Below are 22215 nucleotides of genomic sequence, written 5' to 3' on the forward strand. Positions count from 1 at the left end.
GATATTTTTACAGTTTTGACTTACTGAGAATGAAAAATGATGTTGATCGGAATATTGTCACATTAATTCGATGTTATCAAACATTACCACAACAGTCATGGCGAATGAACTGCGTCCCGCTCTTTATGTTTGGCCCATTATTGAATAATTGAGAAAACAATCACACAAAATGCTCTAAAATCTTATCCTTAGTTTTCAATATTCAGCGAAACAACCACTTATAAAATTCAAGCAGACTTCGAGAAGTAAGAACATTGTCGTGTCCGAAGCCAACTCGACAATCGCGTCTTCTAAGTTTCTCTGTGACATCACAAACGTTCGCGTTCCGAGATTCCTAACCTCGTTCGTCTTAAAACTGGAATACCGTATTCTACGCAGAATGAGAACTTTAAAACTCCGAATGTTTTCTTGGGACGAGGCTATCGTCACCTTGATACGTTCTAAGTATCACAACAATCACAATATTCGATTCTGTGCGGATTGTTCCTGGAGCTATCTCCACAATTTCTGACAATTTCGTCATATCCAATCCTCGTGGCATTTTCCTCGAGTTCTTTCATAATGCCATCCCGGCGCAGAGGTTTCCGACGACGCTTGCGCCATTGTCGAAAAGCCACCAGAGACTTTTCAGGGCAACGATACTTTCGTCAGTGCCGTCGTCTACCAGCGAAGCGCCGGTTGGTAAATCCAGGACCACTCACTTTAAACTGAAAGTTTTGTCACATTATAGCTTACGCGGGAAAATGCAATCTTATAAATTACAGTACTTTTCTTAACCTAAGTTTTATTGTGCATTATACAGATAAATCTAGGAAACGGCAAATCCGAGAGTTTCGAAGACACACATTTGCTGTCAGAACAATCGAGTTTACGAAGCGAAACAAACAGTCTTGTTGAGGAGACTACTGAGGTGGATGTCGATAATAATGTCAGCGATGAAACTACTCGTGTTCCGAACATCATACCAGGTAAAGTTTAACGTTTAAATAGTTATTTTATTCATCAAACGAAACGGATATCTCTCGAAAGTTTGTTGAGCTATACTATCTATCTGAAATTTTATCAGACTACCTATGTATATATATATATATATATATATATATATGTGTGTGTGTGTGTGTGTGTGTGGTGTGTGTGTGTGTGTGTGTGAGTAGGTGTACGTGTGTGTGTGTGTGTGTGTGTGTGTGTATACGGTGATCGTTACTGCTTACTTTCCCTACTGAAAGTGAACAATATCGAGTAGTACACTAAGCAGAAGTTGTTGCGGAACAAGTAAGTAGAGTTGGACCTTCTATGTCAGTTTTACAAGAATTGTCAAGCTTTCCGCACATCGTCCGGTCCGCATGGCTTGGTTGGGTCGGTTTAGACAATATAACGAGCTAAAATATTCCTTTGCATTATTATTTCAGATTAGTGAATATCTCATTTGTCCAATCATCGTAGCCGAGTCCTCTTTGTATTATGATAGTGCGATACATCACCAGTCTGGTCCTCTGCCCCATTTCTACCGAATTGGCTGAGCTGCTCACGAAAATTTCGTGAACAGCGCAGCCAGCGGTAGAAACGGAACAGGGGCAGACCATGGAGCTTGACCAGGCTAATAAATCACGAGATTTCACATTTGAGATGTTATACACCAGTTGACCATTTTAGTTGATAGAGCAGAATCAGTTTCTTGGCCAGCGTTCAGTGTTTCTAACACTTTCAACATAAATCTAGCCAATGACAATTTTGAAAATTTTGAAAATTGATAACCTCTCATCCAGGATGGCATCAATCTTCAAGAATTTCTTTCTGAAGTTTCGATTGTTTGCACGCGGTTTCAAAGCTGTATCCAACATCGTTTTCGATTGATTCCTGAAAATATTGTAACATGTATTATGTAGTGAACAACAAATCGCATATGACTGAGTTGATTTTGAGAAGGAATATTTCATATTGGTATCTTGTTGACATATCGTTCATCTCTTCAACATAAAATTGAATAAAAAGAATGCAAGGCTCGAAACTAGCACTATGTGGACCTTGTCTGTCCACGTGACCGTAATAAAATAATATTGATTAATAACAAATGGCAAAGTGTGAAACACAAACGGGTTATTCTTTGCTCATGTCTTTCTTTATTCTGTTCACAGTAAGATTATAGCAATGGGGTTTTTGTTTTGTGGATTTTATCGTAAATATCAAAGCCATGGACAATTTTGAAAATTGATATAACCCTAATGACTTGTTTTTGTGAAAAAAACCAAAAACAATGCAAATGAGTTCAGGATTGGATCTATCGAGGATGGACAGAAAGAGTCACACATTTCGCTTCCTATAATGTAGCACATATTGGCGTTTTTTGAAGATCATCTAAAGTTTAGTAAAATTTACACACTTTTCATAAACCCAGTCGTGTCTATGGATGTAATGATTCATTTCTGGAAAACACTATCAAGATAAATCGATATTTCCTACCCTCTTCGCAAAGCGTAAGTCCCTTGGAAAACGCCAATTCGATGAACCTTTTCTGCCAACAACGCGACAATCTATTCTTGGACTTTACCTTCACCTGACCTTTGCAGATAACGCTTCCTGGCTAATAGAATTACAACAATAAAACATACATTTAATCGTGTAAACTACCACTCTCCATCATGGGTTTCAATTCAATGTTATATTTGCTTTATATCTGTTGTCTGAATAAATTTCAACATGGTAAAGGAGGACCTCACTAATAAAAGTGAAAATTTCACATATCAACAACATAATTTATTCATCGTTGCTTGTTATGAGTTATTTCCTGTGAACAAAGAACGGAAAGGGGTGACTTTGTCTCGGTTCAACGCTGCGGCACAGGCGACCCAATCACTATTAATAAGCTTATTATTGAGTTTTTCTCAGTTTTCTCTGATCACTATCAGTCCCTCTCCTTTTTTCATGCTCTGACTGATCGTAGTAAATAAAATAAATGACTATATAGCCTTCCCTATAGCCTCTTGGCTCTTTGTTTATTTTACACCCCATTACAAGGACGCTTATCTCTCATATAGGGCCTACACATCTTGTAATTAATTAGTCAACACAACTAATTAAGCTAATCCGTGGACTTATCAAGGGTTGGTCAACATTGCAAAGATAGAGATGTAATGAAAAAGTAGATCTACAAACATAGGTGTTGATCATTCGGAATCATGAAACAAAGAGTAAAAACTAACTTCTGCACTATTCTCAGATAAGGCGCAGTTTCGTCGCTAATTTAAAAGTAATGGAAGGTTCGACCAAACGAAATAATGTGAGTCGAATACTTACCGAATATAAACTTGCGAGCGCGTTAATGTTAAGGAAATTTAAGAAAATCCATTCTAATCACAATACTGACAAATAAATTACGGCAAAGAAGAGCACACAGTAGGAACAAGCGTTGCGCATCGAATAAACTACAGACGTTCTGTTGTTCTTTTGTTGTTGCTATAGCTGCAGCATCAATGGTTCTACTCCAGAATAAAGAGAATGCGTCATTTTCCAGAGTCTCGACTCGGAATGCCAGGGAGATCACGTGATCGCGGTACGAACAACTCACGAGTACAATCGCATGTGGAATTACACGTTCTTTCTAAAAGAGTCCGTGCACTGGAAGAAACTTGGACCAGTGAAGTAAGTCTGGACATTTTGGCACGACAGATTAAAGCAATCTGTCAATGATTGTGGTAACTTAGGATTGTACAATACACACGCTACCTTATAGAGGTTTCCGCCAATGGGTCCAGGGTCAGCGACAACAATTTTTTGTCCATATATCTGTGGATTTGCTATGTGTGTTGCACTGCAGACACAAGTGTACTCTGATAGATTGTATGAAGGATGCATGTAAGACTAAAAATTATTGCAAAGGATCACAAAATTTGACTTAATTTACATGCATGGGACAAAAATGTACTGGACTTGATTTTACTAATAAAAACCGGGAAACAGAATGGAATGATACAATTTGTACATTTGGAATCTTAATATTTTTATTGGCATTTTTGTACATGAAAAACAATCCCGGCAAACAATGCTACTTTCATAAAGTGTTTTCTTTGGGTTTTGCCATTTGAATCATTCAGGTTGGGCATCTATTCGAGCAATCCAAATACAGGTGAGATATTTCATCAGTCATGACACGTAAATTTGTGAAAAAAAAAACCCACGACAGTCATGATTTAGCACAATTTGGGGATTTGCTCTCACTGAGATGATGTACAAAAAAATCTAAAATGATGTCATCGTTTGGGGTGGTATGAGGTGAGGATATTTGGTGTTGTTTAGCTATGGCTTTTCTAAATGACAAAAGAAAGGCACCAAGTCTTCAGACCAATCAACCACACAACATATTTACACAAACAACATGGTTTAATGATTCTCTAATGTATGTACAACTTTTATTCTGTAATATTATGCAAACAATGTTATAAAAACTTCACGGGAAAGAGAGCTGTACCGAACGCTATTGATGAAAACAGATACAGGTGAGATGTTATCCAGAGCAGACAGGCGACAGTATTTACAAAGGAAATAGCAACAATGAGCACTAGATGGCGCTCCACATTGCAAGCCGCAGAGGGTATGAGAAGTACAGAAGATTTTACAACTATTAGCAGAGAAGGCAACTGTCAATATTGCCGTTACAATGATAATCAAATTCGGTAAAAAGAGTTATGAAACATTATACAAATCAGGAAAAACAAAGAAAGACAGAACTTACTAAAAATCTAACGATAAATGGAATCTATTGTCACAAAATCTTTTAACATTATAAACATGTTAAATACATTAGAGACGTATAAGACTCTGTTTAAATAAATTTGAACTTGACACTTATGGCAGTGACATTTTCACACATTAGTATTTCACCTGCCTTGGTGGCCAGATCACAATCTGATCACACATTTTTGTCAATCATAAACAATGTTTTTTTCTGATCTATTTCCAGGCACTCATGTACTGTATTCTCTGTGAGGCTCCTCATTGGTGTTCTCATTTTGTGGAAATATGATTGTGTAATTAAAAGCACCAATATTAGTATGAAAACAGACTTACTTATTTACTGTTTGACCCAATGGAAAAAGTCAGTAACGGCAGCAAAACCACAGTAGATGCTACGATACATTAGAACATATCAACTTAGGAATTGTTGTTGATCAGATAGTGTAATATTATGAAATGTACAAACTAATCTGGAGTATGTGAGAACTGTTCAATTATTACGGAAGTAGTATTAAGGTAGTATATGCCTCGAAAGTGAAGGACAAACTTTTGCTCAGATTTTCCTCAATGAAACTTTCAACCATTCTCTTTGCAAATCCAGATATAAAACGGATACCATGCGACAACCTTTCAACCAGCCTGCCAACTTGCGTGTTGTAGGATTATTGTCAAGTTCAACGGCGTGATTGAAGTACCAAAGCTGACATTTCCACAATTTTTGAACACTGGTGTGTTCTGTGTACACACGCAAGCTACCTACCCACACACAAGAGTTCAAATATCCTTCCCCGAGGCACATTCTACCTTAATTTGGAAAATTGGAAGGAATTTACAGTGATTAAAAACAACAACAAAACCTTGTAATGAGGCGTTTTGTCAAAAACACTGACCAGTTCTTGTCACCACGACTAACATTGTCTGAACAGGAAAACAATGTGACAACATTGACCAAAATGTTGACATCTACAATTTCCCTCTGCACAATTCATACACTCAAACAAAACGTAAATGAACAAATCTTTAGAAGGCATCATGATTATAAACAAAATTGCAATTTTTAAAAGATACAGTATTTTGTGCTTTACATGTATAGATTTAGATTTAAATATTTACTAAGGAATTTATAAACTTATTACCATTATCTTGTTATAGTACAAATAAAAACTCTATTTTGAATTCACATTACAAATTTTATGCTGGAACTTGGCAGGTATCCAGAAAATTAGAAATTAAAAAAAATATTACATAACCCTGTATGCAAGCATGTAATTATACAGTGTGCATTTAAAATCAAATTTGATCAGAGAGATCAAATCATATATTTACGGCAGAATTGATCAAAGTATACTAAAACCAATGTACAAATTTCATACCAGCAAATAAAGTGATTTGAGCAAATTTTAATTAAATATTGAAGCAAATTGTGCAGCTCTTCATGCGTCCTACAAAACCCACTACTTCTAAACCATGTAGAACAAAAGTATGCTTTCCTAAAGTCACATGCATTCCCTTTGCTTTTGTTTGCCATCAGCCGTCTCATTTTGACAAAAATTAGAAGGGTTACTAGGATCACTTCGGAGGGGCAGCTTGGCTGTTTATGCACAGTGAAGATGGTCACTTGCACAACTTTTATAATGGCGGACATACAGTGCCCCCTAGTGATGACCATTCCCGACAAATAATGCTGCTGCTATATGCAATTCTTTGCGGAGTGTTTTTCAATTGTGTATGTCATAGATTTTGCTTTGTTTCTGGCAGATACAGACTTGCAACTAAAAACCGCATTTTCTGACATCAAACAAGCAAGATACATGGTGAAATTTTACGCTGTGAAGTTAACTATACTTTGGGATCACATATCTCCTTCCCCGGCATCTAATCCTTGAGAGCAGCAACATTGAAAGTCTACCCCGGGGCATGGTGTTCACAGTGCAGATCAACACATTACCAGCAGTCAAAAATTTTACGAACATTGGAACACTGATCAGCAACTTTGCAATCTACAAATTACCATTCATGTCGAACACGGTGGAATGTTTCTATCATATTCTCGTTAAGTACAAAAATACAGTGTTGAAATCAACACGCTGTGATGACTCATGGGTAAAAATTGAAAAGTCTTCAGACCTGAGTTTTGGTTTCATTTGCATATCTTGACTGCTGTCTTTGATTGGTCAGATCTACAATTATTACACTGGATCAAATTACAAAGGTATAACAGGACGCCAAATTTTGTCAAAGTATTATTTCTGCATATTTTCAGGAGTTGTTAACTTCTCACTGGAAGACGGTATTCAACCGCTTGAAATGTACATTTACACATGTTGCTTTTTGGTTTCATTTCTTTCATTTGTCAATGTTTACAAGTTTCTTATTGTTCATTGATTGAAATCTTTTCATTGGTCAATGAAATCATCAACTGTCAAGGACGCATCCATTGCTTTATACCACAAGTACCTTAATCCGTAAGTGACATTTCTAACACTGTCTGTGACTGGTCAGTACAACCCCTGCTACACTTTGCATGGCCAATCAGGTTCAGTCTTTGTGGAAAATGCTCAAGTATTGTTACTTTCCACTAGGTTCGCAGTCTTTGATAATTTTAAACATGAGCTGCATATAAAAACTTGTCATTCATAAGTCACTTGTACGCTCATGTGATCAGTGTAAAAAGTTTCTGACAATTTCATTTATAAAAGTTTGAACCATTTTCATAGAGTGTAACGTCACCATGGATGGTGCCCTGTGATTGGCTCTTGAAAGCCATGTCTATGAAAGGAGTCCTATGATTGGTTCTTTGAGTGTCAAGTGTTTAGATGGTGCTGTAAATTGGATGGTCTTTGGGTATCTTGCCATCCATCAAAAATTCTTCTGTACATGTTTAAAGCTCTTTTGAGAAGAATTATTTGCATATTGGCTTACGCTACATTTAGTTTTCATAAAACATGACAATTTCGTGCACAGAAATATTTTAACAATGGGTGATTTTTTATCATGCTCAATATAAATGCATGAATTAAAGTGACCTTACTCCAAGGTATGTCATACATGTAGGTCATGGGTCATGGTTCAAGTACAGTATTGTAAACCACATCCACCAAAAAGCCTTAGAGACTAAGGCATGATATCAGGCTGAACACAGACCCTGAGATGTCAATTCCAAAGCAAAAAAAAAATTAGCAGTAATTCTTTTTTGACATCTGCCAAAGCTCACCTTTTCATGAAGTTCATACTCAGAGAGACGTTTGTAACTTTTGATAATATTTTCATTATTTTTGTTCAGTAAAACAGATGCTGTTTCTTATTCTTCCCCACAAGAATGTAAAAAGATAAAGTATTATTAGCCTTATGAAGGCCATGCACTGAGTACGATATGCAATGGTACTGTTGACAAATACAGTTTTGTCTCGACTGATGAAGTTTTGTCTTGACTGAAATGGAGCTGTCAACAATAACCTGGTTATTACACATGTACAGGCTGAGTTTGCAAGTTGAATCCTGGGTATTTTGACATGACTTTGCAGCGGAGGGGAAGAATAAGAGATTGCGTTTCACAGACTGAACTAAAATACTGAGAAATACATCAAGAGTTACAGCTCATACTTGACAACTTCTTGTCCATCTTGAGCTCAGTTGGAATCTTAATTATTGCCTCTGAATCGGGAAGAATACGGCACAATAATGTTCCATCTTCCGCTAATCCGATGGCTTTATCACTCAGGCTGGCTGATATAGTGTCCAATTTTGCTTCAACTTTAAAAAGCCGCAGTCATATTCTTTTCATAGGTTGACAAATTCGTACGAATAATTCAAAAGTTTTTGCTTTTTTAGCAATTTAGTGTCATACATGTGTTTCAAATCCATCTGTGGAATGCTTTATCGACAAAAGTTAACAACATCATGTAAAAAATTCACTCGATTTTTGAAGAAACTGATTCCGTTTCATCTGTTATATCTTGTCTCAGTATTGGCAGTTCTCACACCAAGACATGATATCTTGAATACATTTTCTTTTCTGATTTTCTGAGATTCGTCGTCACTTTAGCACATACTTTGTTGCATCTTCAGAATGTCAATAGCCGATAGCAATCGTCGTATGTGTCGCGGGTCATTCACGCCGCAGTTTTTCAGATCGTCTTCGTCCATCTGAGGTAGGTTGTCCACGCAGACCCATCCACGGCTGAGGAAAGTGTCTATGTACATGGGCAGTCCGTGACAAGTCAGCCAGGTCTGGATGGAGGAATCCTGGCTTGCAATGCTGGGCAGTGACTTGGAAATTTCAGTCAGGGACACACTGGAGATCTGTGAACAGAAATATTAACCGTGTTGGTTATCAATGGTTTGATCATAATTTTATCATACCAGTATATTGATTTTGCAAATACAGTGATCTGATTGGTCGAGACGTGAAAAGAACATGATATATTCGCGATATACCATGGCTGGCACACGCCCGAGCTCTCAGCAAGAGCAAGAGTCCTTTTTTGACGTTTCGTGTCAGAATTTCAATATACTGTTATGATATAATAGCAATAAACCACACCCAGGGACGGTATACCACTCGGTTTTGACCAGTTCATATACCCACTCGCTATCGCTCGTGCATATATGTCGTGATCTGGTCAAAATCTCGTGGTATATCATTGCTGATGTGCTTTATTGCTTAAATACATGTATCTGGATAATGTTACAACATTGTTGATGTATGATATTGTATTCATATCACTAGCATAGTGTGATGGCAAAACATTTAGCAGAATGTACTTATGTTAATAAAACAAACTTTCTTAGTTTTTTCGACAGTGTTTAACTTAATCCTTATCCACAGGGGTAAGCATGCATTGCAAACTTTAACCCTTTCACCACAATGGTTTAGCCCAAACCCATTGTTATAAAAGGTTACTAAACAATGGACCTATTTGCTGGGAATTGGGATGAATAGATTGACCTGAATGAAGGCTATTAACTCTATGTTTACACTGACTACAATACAGTCCACCAACACCATCACGCAAAACTTGACAAAAGCCACAACCAAATGAAAAAGAATTGAAACTAAAAGAATAAGCAGCCAAAACAAAATGCTGCAGTAAACGCAACCACATGGGTTCCACTTGGGTGAGTGTATTTAACGCAAGCTAGCAACTTGGTGAGTAAATAAAACACAAACAATCAAATCCTGATGAGACTCACTCCCTGTCTGCTGAGCCTCTGCAATTGTGTCATCCTGACCGTTTCCATGGTATTGGCAACTTCCTGTATGGGTGATTTTAACTCCTCAGCGTATCTCTGAATCAGAGCTACTGGGATACCACAGAATCCCATCTACAAAGTCAAACAGCAGACTCCACATCAGTATCAGTTAGTAGCTCAAAACACAGCCATATTATGTGCATTTCATTCTGTTAAGTCCCATGCCTATCTATCAACCTACATGCTGGCCCTTTTCATAAGAATTCCAATATGTGATATGAGATCATACACACGGGTTCCAGTATAACTTGGCTATCGGTATTACCAGGCAAAATATGTGTTTCCGTTTACAGTTTTGTATGGGTGGCATTTGCAGTGATCCACATCGTTGGTAGCGTTGTCAGTGGTGCATATCATAGGTGGCATTAACAGTGGTGCACATCATTTGTGGCATTAGCAGTGGTGTATATGGTGGCTTTGGCAGTGGCGTACATCATTGGTGTCATTGGCGATAGTGCACACCATTGGTGGCATTGGCAGTGGTGCACATCAAAGGTAGTATTGGCGATGGTGCACATCAACGGTGGCATTGGCAATGGTGCTCATCAAGGGTGGCATTGGCAGCAGTGCATATCAACGGTGGCATTGGCAGCGGTGAATATCATTGGTGGCTTTGGCAGTTGTACACATCATTGGTAGCATTGGCAGTGGGACACATCATGTCATCATTGTCACTGGTACACATCATGGGTGACATTGACAGAGGTGCACATCATTTATGGCAATGGCAGTGGTGCACATAATTGGTGGCATTGGCAGTGATGCACATCATTGATGGCATTGGCAGTGCTGCACATCATGGGTGGCATTGGCAGTGGGCACATTATTGTCAGTGGTTCAAATCACGGCTGGTGTTGGCCGGGGCACACATCATGGGTGATATTGGTGGTTGTGCACATCATGGGTATCATTGTCAGTGGTTCAAATCATGGCTGGTGTTGGCACACATCATGGGTGGTATTGGTGGTTGTGCACATCATGGGTGATATTGGCACAGGTGCATACCATGATTGGCATTGGTAATATGAAAGCCCAGAATTATGTGTAACTAATATATTGTATTTTTGTGCTCAGTTAGACTGATAGGTATATGACAACAACTTCAAAGCATCCATACATGCCTAGCTAAACGTGAGGGAATTCTAGCATGTGATCAAATGCTGTGGCAACTTACAGCAGCAAGTGATATGGACATATTCATTTTGAACAAGATCACAATCCTTAGAGAGAGTAGTACACTCTATGTGGTTGGTTTTACTGATATCAGAGTATTAGAGACTCAGAAGTTGCTATTTTTCCTTCTTGACTGCCATTTCTTCCATGTTTACGTCAGCAAAACAGAAAAGTTCAGTGTTACAAGCAGTAGTGAAGAGTACTTATGTGTGGTTTTTACAGCAATAAAAAAGTCACTGTGTCTGTACAAGGTGTTAACTTATATTTTGTTGGAATTACTTTGTAAGAAAATGAGTTAGGATGACTTTTCCCATGAGGTAAAATTGTATCAAGTAAGTGCATGTTTTAAATTTATACTGAGACTGCTGTGATATGAACTATTTTCCAAAGAAGAGTATTTGAAGAAGAGCATGTTTATGCATACAGACAACTTCAATGTTTTATAGAGAAATCTGCTGCAGAAATAGTTGACTGGATTTAAAGTGATCAGGATGGTCACCCCCTGTACATTTCCACACCACTGATTAGGGCTGCACTGAGGCTTAGTGTGCAGTATGGGTCCAGGTAGTGGCTGTCCTAGATCTAAATTAACACAACAACATCCACTATCAAGTAATTGCATCTTTTCATTCACATTGTAAATTTACTCATCTACCAGTACTATTCAATTTTGAAGTTTTATACAAAATCAGTGTGTCTATGAAGTCAGCGCAATTGACAGCTCTCATCATGAAATTTTACAGCACTTGTCAAAATTAACACTCCAACATGGAGATCACACAAACAGGAGAATCAAGAATATCAACGTGATTCAATTCTAAGTTTGATGAGTACAGTCGCATGAAACCAACAAATTCCATTTTCTGTGACCCCTATGTGACGTTTCATCATACATGTAGCAATTTGAAAGTAAACAGAATTGAAGTTCAATGTTTTGTTATTGGAAATTGCAAATCCTTGCTTGGAAGTGAGGGACTGCAGCGTTTCTACAGCCTTCACTTCTGGTCATGAACAAACAGCGCCCCAATGGCAAAAGCTGAAATTGAAAATGTCTTACTTTCTACAGTACTTGCAATTGACCTATTCGGGGAATATGGTGGCTGTTGCCGGGTTCAATGAAAATGATAGAGTGATAAAAATGAACATACCAGGATGTGAGGTCATGAAAGGGTCATGAGAATGGATAATTGATATAACACTTTTGGTGACAAAAACAATATTCTGTACCAAAAGGGACCTCTGCCATGGCATATTTTAAGCTGAAATATTTGTGTACATGTAGAGATATTTGCAGTTAAACACAGTAGTTGACACTGGGAAGAAACTGACTTTCCAATGGAAACTTACTTCTCATTGGTCATCACTGAAGATGAAATAGAACACTGTTTCTTAATTTCTTACCTGATCTGAGTACGGCTCCTGACATAAATTTATCCTATCATCTTCAAGTTTTCTGTCGATGAGGCCGGTCAGAGACGTGGATTGTGGGCGTGGTTTCCTCTGTGTTTTGAGGTTGCCTATTGGTGCATTTTCTGGTGATGTCACAGGACTCGCTTTGAGACTTGATTCCGGTGATGCTGACGGTGATTCAGGCACTTTGGCTGGAAGTCTACGCTTTGGTTTGGCAGGCACTGGTGGTTTTATTTTGGCAACATGTTTTGGAGATTCACTCCGGCTCTCCTCGGTTTTCCACCTGACCGCTTCGCACTTTCTGTCCTGCGTTTTTGCAAACTCCATAGTCCTTACCGATTCGTGACCACTTTGCGTCACCACTTCCACTGACTTTCTCCGCTGTAAAATCCCGCTTGTATTGCTATTTTCATCCAACGGTCCTCCGAATTTTTCCAGTACTCTTTTTTCCTGTGTCTTTCTCCAGGAATTCCCGGCCCTCCTATCACTGTAGCTCTTCTATTTTGGCCGGGACTCAAATTTGCCGCTGTCGCCTCGTACAAACTGACCAGCTCATGAAATGATGGGCTGGAGTGAAGAGGTTCATTGTCAGCGGCCACATCGACCGGCGATAGTTCATGCGATCTCACCAATTCCTGTACTTCACGTTCGCAGTCGGCCAGTGTCCTAGCAACCTCCTCCTCCTCAATCTCATGCCTGTGACATATTTCCTCGATGAGAGAGTTCGACGTTTCAATACTCACATTCACTGACGGTGATTCGTCGTTCCTGACGTCGTCTCTAGATTTTGAGTAAACTTCGATATTCACGTAGTCGTGCTTGTTTTTGATTTCCACATTGAAATATCCGTGTTTGCTTGGTCCCATGCCTGGGTCTCTGACTGCTGTCCTCACCTGTACACAGACACCTCCTGTACTACTACCTGCCTGTTCCTTTGCTCCCTCTGACTGGCTCCTTTCCTGATCACATGACACTACTGCACTGTCACATGCCTTACTGCGCTGTGATTGGTCCAGCGATGAGTCACATGACTTTTCCTTATCATCTGATTGGTCAATTGCTGTGTCACTGGTTGATTGGCTGTCATGCCAGGTGTTGTCTTTGCTTTCCTTTGCTACAGTCGAGCCAGATCTGGGACTTTCCCTTGTCAATAAAGTTTCAGCACTTGCGTAGCATCCAGAATCGCGCGGTGACGACGTCAGTTGTCCCAAAATATCTGTGGACAAGAGTTCAATTTCTTTACTTCCAGATTTCGTCTGAGTTTCATCAGTTTGCACATCAGCATCATCGCCGGCATTATCTTCATCTGCAGTTACAACAGGAAAATATATTTCAGTCATATTATCAAAATCATTTCATTGCTAGGGACAATATCTATAACCTTTGATAATATTTTTACCTATTTTGTTTTGTTTCTCTAAATTATGATGAAAGATAAAATATTATTCTTCAAACACAACACATGATGTACATCATGAAATGTTACTGATGTTGCTAGAGAAATTCTTGCAAAGACTAAAATTGAGTTGTCAACAATAACAATGGTTGGACATTTCTCATATTTAGAGTGTGTTGATAAATTCAACACTAGGGGCTCTGACATGATGACAGGAAGTGAACAAGAAAAAGTATTTCACAAACAGCACAAAAACGGTGGAAACTATATCAAAAGTTACGGCTGATGGAGCTTTAAACTGTTCTCAAAATATATGTGTCGGTTTGACAAGCCAGACGATTCACTCTGAAAAACAGATTATCCCTCTGAAACAAGTTTTGGGTTCAATCCCCGCATGATGTGAAAGTTCAACAGCAGGTCTGAGTTCAAAAGATTAAAGAAACAGACCAACCGTTGAACTTATCAATTTCTTATCATCCTATGTATCGGTGCTTTTATCATCCATTGTGGTGGCTGATTCTAGGGAAGAGCAAAATCTTTGATTTGAGATCTAAAACTACTCCTACATAGAGGTGAATACCATAACACCGGTACCTAAGTAGACACTTTATCATCATAGCACTTGTTTCACAGGGAGTAAGGTGGACAATGGTTATACATAACCCAGGAGTGGAGACAATACAGTCAATGTAGTACAAATAAGAGTACAGTGCATGTGAGTAGGAATATACTATTGTCACCTTAACTAAGTATATCCAATTTTTCATGTCAATTTTTTTCAGAATTTAGCCAAAATTTTGAGAAAATACTGTAGCCAATGAAATGTGATGTCCATTTGGTCCAGAATTATCAAAAGAACAGAAAAATTCATGAAAATTTGTCAAATGTTGTGCTAAAATTTGGTGAAAAAAATTACAGCAATCAAGAATGTCGGCATTACTGCTGCACTCGCCTACTATAACACTTGATTAGCCAGTACAAGTAAGCAGCAAATATGAAATGGATTGCTTCACTGTTGGCTGATTCTAATCATACTCTGACATACCTTCATACTGCAACAGTTCTGCTGCTGTTAGGATCTTTATCCTGTGTTCTGAATTTGTGATATTTAGAGCATCCAGGTCTTCGTCTTCGATGTCCTTGAACAAATCCAGCGTTTCATAGCCATTCAACATCAGCACTGAAATGTACTCCTGTAAATAGACAAATGGGAAATAAATGTACAAACACTGAGAAATTACAATAGCAAAGTACCCCAGTCTGCCCTCTATGGCCTATAAATGCAATATTGGCATTGCTAAATATTCCATTCTACCTTCTATGCCCTATTTCTCAAGTTTCTGTTTTTTCCGGTGCCATCATATTTTTTCCTAGATTTATCACTTTTTACAACTTTGGACATCCTTTATTTCCTTGACCCTTTGACCTTCATGGTCGCTACCTCAGGCAAAATTTACCCCCATGTAACCTTATATTGTCCTGCACTTTAACAGGGTTAAACCTCTGGGATGATTTTGTCCAGAACAGTCCATCCTTCTCTATATATATCAATATTTCTACAGCGCCCTCAATATCTATATTTTGAGATTAATTTTCTCTAGAACCCCAAGGCTGATATTGTCCAACTCTCTCAAAGTCCTTTCTTCTAGGTTGATCTCTCTAAGACCCTTACATTCCTTACCATAAGGCTGATATTTTCTTTAGTGCCCTCAACGTGCTTACTTCAAATTTGATTTCGCTATTGCCACTACAGTCCTTACCTGAGGGCTGATATTTTCTTTAGTGCCATCAACGTGCTTACTTCAAATTTGATTTTTCTATTGCCCTCACAGTCCTTACCTGAAGGCTGATATTTTCTGTAGCGCCTTCACCGTACTTTTGTCAAGATTGATGTCTCTAATGCTCTCATAGTCCTTATACCTGAAGGCTATTTTTCTCTAGCGCCCTCATAGTCCTTACCTCCAGGTTAATTTCTCTAATTCCCTTACAGTCCTTACCCGAAGGCTGATTTTTCTCTAGCGCCCTCACAGTCCTTACCTCTAGGTTAATTTTCTTCAGCAATCCCTCCACATCGTTTGCCTTCGGCAGTTTCTTAGAAGATCGTCTTCTTGTTCTTGGTTTCCGTACTTTCTTCTTCTTCTCTTCCTCTTCATCAATGATATCCACATAGATGAATTTAAACGTCCCGACTCTGTTGTTGAGCATTCCCATCCACGTACCCATTGGTGGCATACTGATGACATCGATCAAGGCCCCTCTCTGTTGCACAAGAAGCAAAAATAATGCAAACAGTCTATCAGAACTTAGAGTGTTAATGAACGCATTAAATTCTCAGAGAAACTTTCTACTGTAGCTTTGACGCTTGTTTTGGCAATTATCATTACTTTGTAAAATGTATGAATATTGGATAGACTTTATCGGATACATACAAAACATAACAATGCTTTTACTATTATAATTATTGTAATATTACACCCTAAGTTGTTTTTAAATAATACAGACCGGAGACATGAAGGAAATGTTATTAACAATTATCACAAAGAGATTTTGGTCTTTAAATGATAAGGTACAAAGAAAGAATTTTAATGAAGTGAGAAAAACGAGCATTTAAAGATTACTGGAAACAGAAGTAGGTGGTGTTTTGTGTAGATGCAAATGTTACCTTGTCTGTCCAAGGTGGCTGTGACGGTGGAGATAAGAAATTTAAAATCTTTTTTACTTTCAATGGTAAGCAATTGAGATTTCTATTCTGGTTTAGTTTTCACCGAAAGGAAGTGAAACTTGGCAAGTTATGGACACAGAACAGACTGTTGGCAATGTTCCATTCTTTGTCAAGCCCTGGGACAATCCATTACATGTCTTCAAACAAAAGCTATGAATTTGCCACCCCTGTCTTCCCAGTGGTTCAGCCCTCACACAAAGTGGACTGATGCATTCTAAGGCAGTTTGGGGAACGTCTTCAGCTTCAAAGATGTCTGAACCTGGATATGGAGTTTTTCAAACTTTTTTTGCTTGAATGATGCTAAAAAAGTATACTTTCACTGTCAAAACTAAAATCCAGAGCTTAGTATGGTATTAGTTGGATTATCAGGTGAAAAAAGAACCAAAAATTTACACAAATTTGGAATTAGAAATGACCTTGATTCTCTCTGTGGAATTTGATGGGAAAGAAGATATACCTTCCAATTTTCACAAAACAGGGCAGTGATAATTCATTCATTTAATAAAGCTTTCAAAAAGACTGTAAATTGCAGACTGGTAAACTAAGTATTGTGAGGTATGTTGAGTTTGAAAATCCGATCCATTCTGCACTTTGCCGTAAAGTATTGGACAGAATCAACTGTAAGTGCTCTTTAATACTGAAACCATGGCAACTGATTACACAGCTGTCCATCTTTAGACTATACGGCTTACCTTCAAACGTAGTGAATCGGTGTCATAGGGACTTGGTGTAAAGTCTGTGTGTACTCTGGCTTTGGCACAGAATGGTCCTGTGTAAGCTGGAACGTCGTCATCCTGCGATGCTGTGCTGTCTCTGTTACTGCTGCAACTCCCACTGGAAACACTCGGGTTGCTATGTTGGCCTGTTGAGAACATAGTGAAATACATCAAGTGAAGTTTCTAGCTGTGTATTCATTGATTCACATTTGTGCATTCACCAATCTTTGTTTTTTATTTTTTCTATCTAAAGACTGCGTCTTTCAATAGTATTGTTGTTCTCATGGTTAGTGAAATGTTGCTACAACAGCAAAATATGGAAAAGAAAATAAGTTTTTCAACATTTCAGTTTTATCAGAAATGACTTTCAACTTCTAATTGTCAAGAACATTATGAACTACTTTCAACTGAGTCAAAGTAGTCCAAATTATCATACCAGAGCTAGTTTTACCAACCAATTCTTTGAGGGGGGTGGGGCAACCATTTTTTGGAGGGGGTGGCGGGGGCTATTGAGGATCCTGTGAAATTCAAGCCAAAATCTTTTGAGTAAATTAAAGTTTATGAACTTTTCCTCTTGAGGCAATTCCAGAGCCTGATAAAGTTATGTCTGTCTGCACCGTGTTACCTGTTTTGAGATGATTCTGTAGGGTAAAATGTGTGTGTGTGGGGAGAGGGGTACTAGTTTAGTTGGTTTACTTACTGAAACCACTAGCACCACTGATTGAACTCCGTAAACTTTCAGAACTTCCCGAAGGCTCAGACGGTATCTCAGCATAGTCTCCATCCTGTAGAGTAGAAAAAAATCAAGGACATTAACTGAAAAATAAATACAAAGACTCCTCATTTCTGTCTGATCACATCAAATACAAACACCAAAGTTGTGCAAATTTAGATTTATCAGAAAATAGTTCTGAATCAGTCTTTGGACAATGCTCGTTCGAGAAAATTAATTTCCCTATGTTAGTTAAAGGACTTGCAGTGCCAAAGTCTATTTTTGTCGCCATCATAAAATATAATCCAGACAATTTTTTTTTCCAGATCTTCCCCAAAATTTTGATAAAAAATTGTATCCAATGAAAAGTAATGTCCCCTTAGTCCAAAATTGTTTCAAAAATTACAGAAAAATTCATGAAGATCGGTAAAATGTTGCACTAAAATTTTGGTGGGAAAAACTGCAGCACTCAGAGTGTTAATTCTTGCAATAATGAGCTTGATGACAACACAAGGTGATAAACCCACCTGATCTGATATAGATCTACTTTTGGAACTGGACAACCTTCGTCCAATTCTCTTGCGCACGTCTTTTTTCACTTCTTTCATTTTGTCCAGAAAACTTGGCGTCCTGGCGATGTCAGCGGTCAGCCTCTTCTGCTGAAGGAAACGGTTGTCAACAGGATAAATACATCAGTGAATTATGGGAAACTAGTGCTAAAACGGTTACGATGTGGGTGCCCGGGTAATTCTGCTTTTTTCCTCAATAAACATGGCAGTAAAAACTGAAATCGTACCACACAGGGGAAGGAGTTCAACGTGAACAATGCACCCCCACTGACTTGAAATGGTTTGGTTTCGTATCTGGAATGATGATGTCATGTTTCCACGGAATCCAATAGGAATCTGCTTTTGTGGGATGTAGAGGTAATGTTGCACTCCTTGGGACATGATTTTTACATGCACAGAACAAATGACAATACATTGCTTTGAAATTCTTTGCAGTGTTAGGGTGCCCTGTAAAACAAAATATTACGAAAATACACAAACAGTGACTGGATAGAGAAATAGAACAAACGATTTGTCAAATGACTTAATGGCCGATAAAGCTCCATTGTTATTTTTTGCTGAAAACAAATAGTACCTATAATTCACATTAAAAGACAACTGAAGTGACAGTTATATTCATTTTTTGACAATGAATTATTTTCAAACCAATCATTGACAAACATTCGTGACAGAGGCCAAAAGTTTTTATTGAAGTGAACTGCATTAATAAAATAGGTCGAAAAATGTCATAATTACTTGATCTAATAAGAATGTAAGTCACGTTGTTATGAAGTGGGTATCTGGGAAGAATTCTCAATCAAATATGGTAACTTTATGCTAATTTTGATATCATTCGATAAGAGTATCCTTAGGGTACACTACATATCAAATTTCACAGCTGTAAAACTGCTGGTACTGTGTTTTGACCAAAACTGACCAAAATGAGCAAAAACAACCTGAATGAGGTCATCCCTGGAAAATAAAATCCACACTACCTCAGCATTTGAAAAATCCAAGTTTGGTTATCCTGAATGACTTGTACACCAAACAAGAAAGATTTCTGATTGGTGGTTTCAGAGAAGAACAACAAGAGTTTACAGAGGGCAATGGACAACGGATGCTATGGTCAATCAACCTATGTTAAGGTAGAATGCGCCTCGAAAGTGAAAGACTTAAACTTTGGTCAAACACTCCTCAGTGAAACTTTCAACCATTCTCTTTCAAAATCAACAATAAAAACCAGGGGTCACTGTGCAAAGTTTGGTACTAGCGAAACAGATTACCTAACATTTACTGATATGTGAAATTCAAAATGGAAGCCATCCCAGTGTTAGTGACATGGAGAAAAATAATGTTGGATATTTTAAAGCTACGATATTGTATATTTTTCTTACTCCAAGAGCTTTAAAATGACCCCCACTAGAGGTGGATCACAATAGAATAGTAACAATTTGAGTCTGATATATCTGTCCAGAGGCGCATTCTACCTTAAAGGTCTGTTTCTGACAGTATAGCTTGAAAAATAGAACAATACACACCTCATTTGCATTGCCATTCATTTTCTCTGTGGTGTTGTACGGACTTTCTTCATTTTCTGAAGTTGACACGACTGATCTGGAGTCTTCCTCTGTCCCGCTTATGCTTCCCTTCTACATGAAGCAACGGATAAATCCTGTCAGTTCAAGACTTAAAGTACATCCCCATTGTTTTCAATAGGGTGGGTGGAACCATATATTGAGAAATGGGGAGGTCAAGGGTTAATTGATCAAAACTGCCTGTGCAGTCTTGACACATTGTATCATAAAACATTATGAGGGAAGTGTCTTGTCAATGTAGTGTATCTGTTTACAGGATTGAATAATTACATAAATTGGTGCATACAGTTGATTCCTATGCTTTTTGCTGTTTTTATTTTATGTCTTGTCTTAAGTGAACCACTGCACAGCGGTCAGAAATTTTATGATTGCCAGGTTAAGAAAAATATTTCAAAACAGGTTGGGTTGTTCTGTTTACAAAGAGAAAACATTTCCATAATATGGTCTGTGCTGATAACTCGTACATATTTAAGTATTTAACACACCTCTCAACTTAAGTGTCCAGTTTTTCTTTTCCATTAGAAAAGTAGTATGAAGAGTTTTGTACATTCTGTACAAACTCAGTGAAGTTACTGAGAGTGGAAATTTCACACTCACTGACAAGAAATCAGTAATAATAGAAGTCATATCTGATTTATGGAAGACGTTTTGTTTTTTCTTGACATAATATAGGGATGTGATTGTGGCCATAAAAAAAATCAAAATCAAATGTGACGTGTCATTCTACTTCTAATGATTTACCTGGGAGACCTGGAAATAATTTTCACTTTCACTATGCCAAATATTAAATCTTACCGACGATATCCTCCTTATTGCGTCCATCAGTCTATTGCTCCTCCGCGATGCAGAATTCCGACTGAAATGTTCTGTTTGTTCTGTTTGGTCAGGAAGTTCTGATTTTGTTGGGGACACTTCCACGTTACTTCCGTTACTCGGCGGTAAATCCCACTTCTCATTGGGAGAAGTGGATAAGGAATTCCTGGAAGCGATATCATTGTCCTCCGTGCTGTTCTCCTCAATGTCATCGATGCAAACATAATGACTTTCCTGGGGTAGTTTTTCATCAGAGCTTAAAATTGCCGTGGTACTCTCACCACCATCGGAAACACCGGAATTCTGCCTCTCTATGCTTTCATCAGTCTCACTTTTGGACATGGAAGAGTCAATAGTTGCATATGGAATGTCACTGGAAGAAGGCGTGTCCTGATTGGTCGGATTCTCTAGTACTGGGGAGGATTCACCCTCCTGATTGGCTGAGGAATCTACCGTCGTTGTATCACTGTCCGGGGGTTCTTCATACAGGTGTGTCAGTTTTTCCTGATTTTGTTTTGGTGATTGAGGGGAGGATATTGACTCCGGTGACAGAGGAGGGGATTTCTGAGGTGAATTATCTCCTTCTGGATCAGGAAAGAAACGGAAAAGCAACACAATTTTCATTTTTATTATTATTAAGATTTCTTTAAAAACGCACTACACATATGTCACAGTGCACTGTACAGAACACACAAAAGAAAATATGTAAATTTACAAAATACTTGATGCAAGTGTCAGGGATAAAGCAACACGAGCAGTCCTGCGGTGAAGAAAATGTACCACAAAGCATGAACAAAATCACTGATAATACAGATTTTTTTTTAAAAGATAGGTTTTCAAACCACGTTTAAAAGACTCAACATTTCTTGCAGTACGAATCCCTACAGGCACCATATACCACAATGATGACACGAACACTGAAAAGGCCCTCTGTCTGTATGCTATATTGAATTTTCCGCGAGGTGGAATCAGATGTAACTTGTCTGCAGAACGGAGATCTCTGGTAGGAACATACTGCTCTATCAGCTCTGTCAAATACATCGGTGCAAAGCCTCTAATTAATTTAAAAGTAATAAATATAATCTTGAACTTAATACTTTGCAGCCAATATAACAATATTTTTGTTGGAAAAAATAATATTCAATG

At 38.1% G+C, this 22215-nt stretch overlaps 1 protein-coding gene across 14 annotated transcripts in view; it reads right to left on the reverse strand.

Annotated features, from left to right (window-relative positions):
• Positions 1-4376: 4376 nt before the first annotated feature.
• The window catches only part of LOC139142224 (SAM and SH3 domain-containing protein 1-like), a 133049-nt gene continuing 115210 nt past the window's right edge, over positions 4377-22215 (reverse strand). For 7 of the 14 annotated variants that reach the window (XM_070712097.1, XM_070712094.1, XM_070712090.1 and 4 more), the window contains 9 exons: positions 21052-21653; positions 20200-20310; positions 18641-18772; positions 18102-18186; positions 17378-17547; positions 16001-16222; positions 15009-15156; positions 12559-13873; positions 4377-9033 (listed from right to left, as the gene is read on the reverse strand). In XM_070712097.1, the coding sequence (XP_070568198.1) occupies positions 12924-13873; positions 15009-15156; positions 16001-16222; positions 17378-17547; positions 18102-18186; positions 18641-18772; positions 20200-20310; positions 21052-21653 (2420 nt within the window). In that variant the 3' untranslated portion in view covers positions 4377-9033; positions 12559-12923. Of the gene's footprint in view, positions 9034-9924; positions 10057-12558; positions 13874-15008; positions 15157-16000; positions 16223-17377; positions 17548-18101; positions 18187-18640; positions 18773-20199; positions 20311-21051; positions 21654-22215 lie in introns of all 14 variants that reach the window. The other 7 variants (XM_070712096.1, XM_070712093.1, XM_070712104.1 and 4 more) reach the window with 2 other exon arrangements.

Source organism: Ptychodera flava, chromosome 10, assembly GCF_041260155.1.
Source record: "Ptychodera flava strain L36383 chromosome 10, AS_Pfla_20210202, whole genome shotgun sequence".
NCBI classification, from domain to species: Eukaryota; Metazoa; Hemichordata; class Enteropneusta; family Ptychoderidae; genus Ptychodera; species Ptychodera flava.